This window comes from Alosa pseudoharengus, unplaced genomic scaffold (genome assembly GCF_046254945.1).
Source record: "Alosa pseudoharengus isolate Yale_2024_CS ecotype anadromous, Long Island Sound unplaced genomic scaffold, YU_APseudo_1.1 YU_APseudo_1.1_scf_9, whole genome shotgun sequence".
NCBI classification, from domain to species: Eukaryota; Metazoa; Chordata; class Actinopteri; order Clupeiformes; family Clupeidae; genus Alosa; species Alosa pseudoharengus.
The window spans coordinates 4,174,898-4,185,109 of record NW_027468881.1 but is presented as its reverse complement, the minus strand read 5'-3'; the positions used below and the strand labels follow the sequence as shown (position 1 = coordinate 4,185,109).

At 45.1% G+C, this 10,212-nt stretch overlaps 1 protein-coding gene across 2 annotated transcripts in view; it reads right to left on the bottom strand.

Annotated features, from left to right (window-relative positions):
• Window positions 1–2,814: 2,814 nt before the first annotated feature.
• The window catches only part of LOC143115449 (monocarboxylate transporter 1-like), a 37,353-nt gene continuing 29,955 nt past the window's right edge, over window positions 2,815–10,212 (bottom strand). For both annotated transcript variants that reach the window (XM_076277501.1, XM_076277502.1), the window contains 4 exons: window positions 8,577–8,720; window positions 8,131–8,402; window positions 7,318–7,861; window positions 2,815–3,310 (listed from right to left, as the gene is read on the bottom strand). In XM_076277501.1, the coding sequence (XP_076133616.1) occupies window positions 3,033–3,310; window positions 7,318–7,861; window positions 8,131–8,402; window positions 8,577–8,720 (1,238 nt within the window). In that variant the 3' untranslated portion in view covers window positions 2,815–3,032. The remainder of the gene's footprint in view (window positions 3,311–7,317; window positions 7,862–8,130; window positions 8,403–8,576; window positions 8,721–10,212) is intronic.

Below are 10,212 nucleotides of genomic sequence, written 5' to 3'. Positions count from 1 at the left end.
GCTGTGGACCGGACGCATGATGAACTGAGACCAGAGTGGTACCAGAATCAAACCCAAACTGGGCAGAGGAGTGTGTGTGTGTGTGTGTCAGAATCAAACCCAAACTGGGCAGAGGAGTGTGTGTGTCAATCTGCAGTACTTACCTATAAGATTCAGGCCTCATCTAGCCCACTGAAGATGCTCGGACCCACTCCCATCACACACGGACACACACACACACACTCTCTCGCTCACTCACTCAGACACACACATGGGTATTGGAGTGTGTTCGTTCATGGATCTCTGTATCAGTAGTGCATAGAGATATGTTTGAAATGTTCACTTCTCCCTGTGTGCTTGGTGTAGTGGGAACCACAGGACACACACACACACACGTGCGCACACACACACACACACACACACACACACGTGCACGCATGCATCAGACTGAAACAGAATGATGAAACGACTGAAATGACTGTTTTACCAACTCGCACATTTGGCCAAGTCCAGTTGCAGTTACATGCTAGCAAAAAAAAAAGCCCAGCTACTCACTACAAACACACTAGGTATTTGTTTGCACACACACTCACTCTTGTCCAAACACACTTCATATCAACTGAGTGGAAGAACTAACACACACACACTTCACGGCTTCTGCAGCAATTCTGCCAGAGTGATGTCATCATTGCCATTGCCTCAGTTACCTCATTCCTGCAACCTGATCAATTGGCATCAAATACAATAGAGTGATTATACACTGCTATTACACACGCACACACACACGCACACACACACACACAAACACACACACGCACACACACAGGCACACACACACAACAGACTGTCTTAATACAACATACTGTTGAAATACTAAGCAGGCTTTTGATTTTAAAGAGTATTACCAAGTCCTCTTGTCAAAAGGTAATACTGTTCGTCATTACACACACAGACACACAGAGGTGACATGAAGTTCAAAGACATCACACAGCATGGAATGGCCGCTATCCTGACAACCCATGAAGCCTGAAAGCATGTCCATTTGACAGCGGAGTTTAGCAGAGAGGTGGTATCTAGTTTAGCAGAGGTGGTGTCTAGTTTAGCAGAGAGGTGGAGTCTAGTTTGGCAGAGAGGTGGTGTCTAGTCTCCAGTTCAGTAGAGATGGTGTGGAGTTTCTCCAGTTCAGTAGAGATGGTGTGGAGTTTCTCTAGTTTAGTTGACAGGTGGAGTTTTTCTAGTTTAGTGCAGCTGGTGGAGTTCATATAGAAAGTCTGTGAGCTCAAACACCAGCAGTTAGAACTGAGTGTAAAAGTGGTGCGGTTGCCCCCACTTAAGGTTGTTCTCAGGGAAGCCCATGTGGAAACTGCATTAGCTGAGCCAAAATGGCCGACGTTGATGCAGCTGATGAGCCGTAGAGGCTGAGGTTAACGTCCATTCCAAGGCACTGTGTGGACAAAGGCACTAGGCCATCTAAGGCACAGTTATGAAGAACAATTCAAAATGGCTAAAATCATGAAACACACACTAAAATGTGATTTCACTCACACACTACAATCTAAACGTACAGTACAGAGCGAGATGGAGAAGTTAATGAAATGCTTCTGTTGCTCTCTCTCACACACACACACACATCTGAAATACTTATTTTACTCATAAACACATATGCACATTCACACACTCATCTGAAATGTTTCTGTTACTCAAACACACACACCTATATGCATACACATATATTTGATTACGTATCAGCGTTCTAGAGTAAAAATGTAATATGAAGTTAAAAAGTGAGATTTCTACAGGGCCTGTGTAGTGAGGTTAGTGGACACATTGCGTTTAAAGGGTGTAGAGTCTACAGGACTCAGGAGTGTGTAGAGATCAACTATCGCGGGGCTGAGCCGGAGTCTATGCTACTCTGGTACACTGACATCCCTAAAGACGTCAGGTCTGCGGCTCTCACATCAGACTGTGAGGGTTAACAGCGCAGTGTCATCATCATCGTCATCATCATCATCATCATCATCATCATCATCAACAGTGCCAGACCGCATGTCTGTTTACACTGGGATAGAAAAGCAGTCAAATATGGGACCAGTGTGTGTGTGTGTGTGTGTGTGTGTGTGTGTGTGTGTGTACCAAATGACTACATACTACATGCTATATCTGGGAGGGCTAGTTTGAGGGCCATTTAGGGCTAGTTGTGGGGACTCTAAGGTCAATACTAGCCCCTCTGTCACCTCCTGTCTGCCCCCTGCTGGCAGACTTGAGATGGATCACATCTCTGAACAGAGAGACCATGTTGAGGAGGTTGAGAATCTAATCTCAAGTTCAGGGGCAGTCTGGAGTTTTCTGTTTCACGTTCCCATGGGAACAGGGGTGTGAGTGCTCATCTACTTCCTGTTGCCATGGAATGAGATTCAAATCAGAATCACAAATCCAAAAAAGAACAGTGGGACAACTGAGACAATCTATCATTCCTCTACAATACACACACACACACACACACACACACACACACACAGTCAGGTGGTCCAAACCGATAGAATCCTACTGCCTGGTCTGTCTAGCAAGTTTTGTTTTGAAGCTGGTGAGTGAACTTGGTATTTACAGGGAGAAACGTTCCAGTCATGACTAAACCTTCTTAAAACGTGTAGTGTGTGCGTGTGTGTGATGTGTGTGATGTGTGTGTGCGTGTGTGTGTGTGTGATGTAAACGTGTAGTTTGTGTGTGTGTGTGTGAAATGCTTCCACATATCCACCTCACCAATCTCATCTTTCTTCTTTGTCAATGTTTCTTCACTAGCATGTCAAGGAGTGTATTTGTTCGTCAGTTTGTATATGTGTGTGTGTGTGTGTGTGTGTGTGTTGCTTTGCACTCGTGCCAGCACCTACTACAGTAAAATCACATTTGCTTTGTCCGCATTTCGTTTGTTTGTTTGCTCGTTGCTGTCGTCCGTTTGACCGTTATCTTCCAGTACTCGTGTGGACGGTGACACACCTGCGCTGCGCGGGCCGGGAGGTCAGAGTTCACCAGCGCGTGCGTGCGCGTCGCGTGGCCTAGACGGAGTCCTCCTTGAGCTGCTCGTCCTCGGGGGCGTTGAGGGGCGTGGCTGTGTTAGGCTCCTCCCCCTCCTTCTCGCGGCTGGCGTTGTGGGCGTTGGCCTCCTGGTCGAGGGCGTCGGCCGCGCCGTTGAGCTCCTCCGCGCGCTTCTCGCGCTCCAGCAGCGTGTAGTTGATGCCCATCCCCACGAACAGGAAGACGCTTGCCACCACCAGGATCACGCCGCACGCCATGTACGTGTACCGGTAGTTATGGTAGACGTCCTTCAGCTTACCTGCAGGGGGAGACACACACACGCACACACACACACACACACGCATATGCAGACACACACACACACACGCAGACACACACACACACACAGATACACACACGCAGACACACACACACACACACACAAGAAAATGTCAGGAAATGTCATAAAATATAGTATATAATGTTCTAGGTTGTTTTTCACAAACTTTACATGTTGTTTAAGTATATAGACAAACGTATACATATCAGCATCAGTTACTCAATAGCACCACAGGAGCTCCTAAGGCTCTCTCACAACACACACACACACACACACACGCACACTCACACACTTACACACACCACTGCCCAATCAATGCCCATGGACTTAATATTGAGTGTTTATCTGTTTATGTTATCTTTGGCAATAAAGATAAAGATAGCCTGTCTGAAGTACTTCAAGTGGTCATTGTGCTAGAAAATGCTTACTTACTTACTTACTACTACTACAACCCCAAAACAGAAAAAGTTGGGACGTTGTGTAAAATGCTAATAAAAACAGAATGTCATAATATACAAGTCTCGTAAACCCATATTTAGCAGCAAAAAGGACATAGACAACATATCAAAATGAAAATTTTGACTATTCCATGGAAAAAATATGTTAATTTTGAATTTGATACCAGCAACATGTTTCAAAAAAAGTTGGGACGGGAGCATGTTTACCACTGTGCTGCTTCACCTCTTCATTTAACACAATTCTGTAAATGTTTAGGAACTGAGGAGACCAGTTGCTAGAGTTTTGAGAGTGAAATGTTGTCCCATTACTCCCCGATATAGGATTTCAGTTGCTCAACAGTATGGGGTATTCTTAGTCATGTATTTCATTCCATTATGCACCTAATTTGACAAATCTGGACTGCAGACAGGCCATTTTAGCACTCTTCTCAGGGGTGGGCAACTAATTTCCCCAAGGGGCCACATGACAAACTGGGACTGTTGTGGAGGGCCGGACCCAAAATACAGAACTCAAGTCTGAACTCCATTCTGTTCAATTCTATTCTGTTCTTGTATAACATTAAGTAAATCATATGGTTTTGATTACTACTCGTATAAGAACAGATGAAAATGTGAGGGAGACAAAGGAAAAACAGCAATATTTAGGCTAATATATGTCCAGTATTTAATCCTCATTCTCGAAAATTATTTTTTGACTTTGGCATAAAGAAAACTATTTTGAAAATGTAGGCTATGTTTTTGCTTTAACTTTATACACAACTGTGATTGGTCAACTCGCCCTGTGTGTTGAGCCGGCTGCTTCAAGCAACCTGTGGTAGCATCATACTCAGGGTGCGATTTGTAGGGGGGGATGGTGAGGATTTCCCCCCTCTGGTTTTCCTATCCCTACCTCTGCTAAATTATTTTTATCGTCGGGGGGGACAACATTTATCCCCCTCTGCCCCTCATATTGATTAATGATACTTCATATAAGTAAAGCGCTGCAACGTGAGAACAGTCTAGTAGGCTAGCCTACATAATAATCTGACATCAGAAACGCACCGTCACCGTCAGCACTGATGCTGCTGACACAGTGGCTGCGTGATAACTTAATTTGGCCTTGATCGTGCAGGACATTTCAGAATGTCGAGTGTGTAATCCATCATAAATGGCTAGGTTCAATGGAAAAGTTAGCTGGACAAATGAAAGAAAACGAGAAGGATTCAGTGAAGCATAATAATGTTTTAGAACCTTCAAAATTAGAAAACTGATGCAACTGAGATGGAGGACAACTGCACGTAGAGTGGAACGTAGGCCTATTGTTCGAAGGAACTTACATTAAATTAGGGGATATTTGCTGAATGTCACAAAAAGTGTTACAGAAATTGCTTGGCATCACTTATTCAATGGCTCTCTACCGAAACACCTGTAGTTTGCGGAGGACGAACGAGAAAGCACTCGTTTGATAAATCAGCCAGTAGTAGACAAATAACTTTTAGAAATAATCTGTACTGCAAAAACGAATGTTGGTGGGTATTTAAACTATCTAGCGGGTGTTTTAACAGCTGCAAGAAATAGAAGCTTCATGGTCTTTATGTTCTGGTTCGTAAATTATTTTCATAAAACTTCAAGTTGCCCTATAACTTAACTCTCCAAACTCTTCACTGCACTGTAGGAAATTAACTGACAGTATGATAGGCAATTTATTTTATGTAGGCTACAATTAACACATTTATTTTTTCAACTTTTGCAATATTAGGCTACGCACTTGGCTACTGAACGCAAATCAGCAGGAGAGAATGCACGTAGCCTACGCAGCGTGTAGCGCAAAGTGTAGGCTATTTGGTTACCAACTAACACTGTTAGCCAATTCACTAACTTAAGACTTCAGTGCCATCATATACAACGTTTTTTTACACAACAAATACAGAAAGGATGGAGGCAGCAAAAGTAGAGAAGTCATTTCAGATGGGGCAAGAACAAGGTGAATTTGTATGCTTGTCAAAACGTAGTCCTACCCTGCATTAGAGGAGCTGATCATCATACCAAGCACACTCGCTGTTTAAAGTCATACACCACGGTAAACTAAAACTAAAATGTTACAAAGGTGGCAAAAACAATATAGGGTATTATTAGCCATGACATTACTAGGCTATTAATCATTCGTTCATTTTTTTTTTGGGGGGGGGGGTTACAAACTTATTCAAAATCATTCCCCCCTCTGGTTTTTACACAAATTGCACCCTGATGATCATACTAGTTTGCTAACATAAGCTTTGCAAATAAACTCAGACAGATTTTGGTTACAATGACGGGGTTATCCGATTGTAATCTGTCAGTAACGTTTTGAAATGAACACTTCGTATCGCCAACGAGCGCGGGCCGTATGTTGTGCATGTGTGCTCCATGGAGAAATACTGTTTAAATATGTGCAGAATTCCTTTTGACATTGTTTTCCTAAAATATTCAAGGTCGTCCCTGGAAAAGACATTGCCTGGATGGCAGTATATGTTGCTCAAAACCTGTATACATGATTTAGAATTGATTGTGCTTTGCCAAATGTGCAAGATGCCCATGCTGTAGGCATTAATGCACCTCCAAACCGTCATAGATGTTGGGTTTCGCACTGAGCGCTAAAAAAAGTTGGATAGATTGGATAGGCCCTCTCCTCTTTAGCCCAGATGAGTCCATGATTTCCAAAAGAATGGCAAACTTTGATTGGTCTAACCACAGGACCTTTTTCCACGTGACTTCAGTCCATTTTAAACAGGCTCAGGCCCAAATAAGAGGGTGGTATTTTCTGTATCATGTCTAAATACAATTTTAGCTGTTACAATTTTGGCTGCAGTGCCATACAATGACAGGTCTTGAAACAGGTCTGGTGTTGATGCAGTGACATCTGAGGTCCAAAAGACCACGGACATCCACTTTGTTTTTCAGCTCTTTCCCTTGATTGCAAATATTTCTCTGGATTCTCTGAATGTTTTAATAATATTATGTCCTGTTGATGATTAACTCCCCAAATACGTCACAATTTTATGAAGCATTAAAGAAGCATTAAAATGACTTAAGAAGCATTAAAATGACATTGTTTCATCATTTGTGCACACAAGTTTACACAGAGTGATAAATACCCCTACATCTTTACTTCTAAGAGACCCTACCTCTCTGGGATGCCCTTTTTCATACCCAATCATGTTGCCACTTACCCTAATTAGTTGTGAAATATTCTTTTGTTTTCTTTAACTTTTCCAGCATTTTGTTACCCCATCCCAACTTTTTTTGGTATCAAATTCGAAATTAACATATATTTTCCATGAAATAGTCAAATTTGTCATTTTCAACATTTGATATGTTGTCTGTGTCCGTTTTGCAACTAAATATGAGTTTAAGAGATTTGTAGATTATCACATTCTGTTTTTATTCACATTTTACACAACGTCCCAACTTTTTCTGTTTTGGGGTTGTACTACACACACGCACACACACACACACACACACACACACACACACACACACACACACACACACACACACACTCCTGCTCACCCAGCAGCGGTGGTCCCAACAGCACGGGGCCGCACTCCACGATGGTGACGAGTCCGACGGCGCTGGAGAACCTCTGCGCCCCGACCAGGTCCATGAGTGTCTCGAACAGCACGGAGCTGAGCCAGCCGAACGCGATCCCGAAGAAGATGGCGTAGAGCGCGAAGCCCAGGTAGTCCACCGACAGCGGCGCCAGCAGGTGGCAGATGCCGTTGTACAGCACCGAGGCGGCGAAGAAGTACTGGATGCGTGGACGCACCCAGCGCGTGTTGGCCACCAGGCCCATGGAGGGCCGGGCGAACATGTCGGTGAAGGCCAGGATGGACAGCAGGAAGGCGGCTTTCTCCTTGGAGATGCCCTCGTCCTTGGCGTAGTTGCTGAGGAAGATGAGGGGCGAGAAGAGGCCGAAGAACATGACCACGTTGCCCAGCAGGTAGAGCAGGAAGCCGCGGTGTTTAAACAGCGTCAGGTCAATGAAGCTGTTGATGACCTCAATGGCCGATCGCTTTTGGGCAGGCTTTGCTACCGCGCTGGACTCCAGCTCCACCTGGGGATCACACACACACACACACACACACACACAAGGCTGTGAGTATGCAGTCCTCCGGCTGTGGACCCAACACACAGAACTGCTTTAATCCCAAACCCCCCCCCCCCACACACACAAACACTGGGCTAGGTCTGTTATGGACATTTCCCCTACACACACACACACAGAGTTATGTCTGATCTGGATCCCCCACACCCAATACACACACACACACACACACACACACACACACACACACACACACACACACACACACACACACACACCTTGGGGTCCTCTGTCTTGGGTGGCGGAGCCTTGGGTCCGAGGGGCCGCATGAGTGCTCCGGCCACACAGCAGTTGAGCAGCAGGCCGCCCAGTATGAGGAAGCTGCCCCGCCAGCCGAACTGGTCATACAGCCAGGTGTTGAGTGGCGACAGAGTGGACAGGAACACCGGGCTGCCCGCCATGGCGATCCCGTTGGCGATGGGCCGGCGCTTGTAGAAGTATTTACCGATCATCGTCAGGGCGGGGTTCAGGTTGAATGACAGGCCCAGGCCTAAGCACACACACAGGAAGTGACATCAGACCACTACTTCCTGCTAAAGTCTCAAACTGCCACACATTCAGAGACCCCCCTCCCCTCCCCCCCAAAACAGAAAGATAGACACCACACACACACGCACATGCCTTCCACACATTCACACCGACACACACACATACACACACTGACCTCCAATGACGCCCACACAGAAGTAGAGTCCCTCCACGCTGTTGCAGAAGGAGGCTGCCACTAAACCACAGCCGGACAGAAGCCCCCCACACATCATGACGGGCCGACTGCCATACTTATTCACCAAGATGCTGCTGATTGGTCCTGGGACAGACAGACACAGTGCAGGGCCGGTGAACAGCCAATCAGCTACGGACACTACTCACCAGGATGGAGACTGATTGGCTAAACTTCAGTTACTGAAACATGAAATGTATGAACATATGAACATGTAAGAACATATTATTTTGATAACTACTTTAACTTTTTAATTACAGTGGTACTTTGATTACATACTACATTTGATCTCTGAGTCTAACTGTAGCGCCATCTGGCCTGCTGTTTGGTCATTCGACCACCAGATGGCAACCTGACCTAAGGGTGAGCACACCTGACTGATGACTTAACAGGAAACACACACACACACAGTTGTGCACACTCACAAAAGATCATACACACTTGCACATAAATACACACAGTTGTGCAAGTAAAATGAGCACACAGACACTGTGTGTGCGTGTGTGTGTATATGTTTGTCAGTATACTTATAGAGCTTCAAGTTTGTGAAAGACAAATCGATAACTATAACATTATACTTTATTTTAGAATATTAGCTTCCTGTATTAGCTTCCTGACGTGCGTGTGTGTGTGAGAGAGAGAGAGAGAGAGAGAGAGTGTGAGTGAAAAGCATTTGAGAGTGTCTGGACCTGCATGAGATCCCTTCTTGTGTAACTTTATTTGGCTGCTACTTCTTATCTGTACTGTGTGTGAGTGAGAGAGAGATAATGTGTGTGTATATGGGAAGAGAGGGGAGGAGTAGTTTGACTGGACTACTCTACATTCTGTTAGTGCTAATGATAAAACAGTGGCGCGCGCGCGCGCACACGCACACACGCACACACGCACACACGCACACACGCACACACGCACACACGCACACACGCACACACACACACGCACACACACACACACACACACACACACACACACACACACACACAAGGACCAGTGTATCCATGTGAGGTGAATGCCCGGTAGGTAGAGTTGTGCGCGTGTGTGTATGTATGTGCTCATGCGTGCATTCGTGTGTGTGTGAGAGAGAGTGCCATTTTGAGTGGATAATGAGAGAAGGCTGGGACGCGTTTAGACCCTCTGATTACAGTAGAGCTTCTGTAAATACGGGCTTGTTTCAAACAGCATCATTCAATGTTTCCACTTTAAGGTGGGTGTGTGTGTGTGTGTGTGTGTGTGTGTGTGTGTGTGTGTGTGTGTGTGTGTGTAAGAGAGAGAGTGAATGTGTGTCTGGCTGTCAGTTTCTGATTCCTGAAGCCTTACACACCATACCTGCAAACTCAGAAGGGCTGAAAAAGTTGACATATTTCCTCTCGTGTCTACTGAGGCTGCAATGATCACATTCCAACTAAAGGGGCGGGTCTGAGCAATAGGCGCGCTATGTCAGTCTACTATAGAAGCCTAGGTCTCCCTTGTTGCGTGCTAATTATCAAGAATTATGATCTATATGCTACACAGAAAACAAACAAATTAAACACCTATCACTGAGCAAGTCAACATATTTTGCTAGGTCCACTTTCAGATT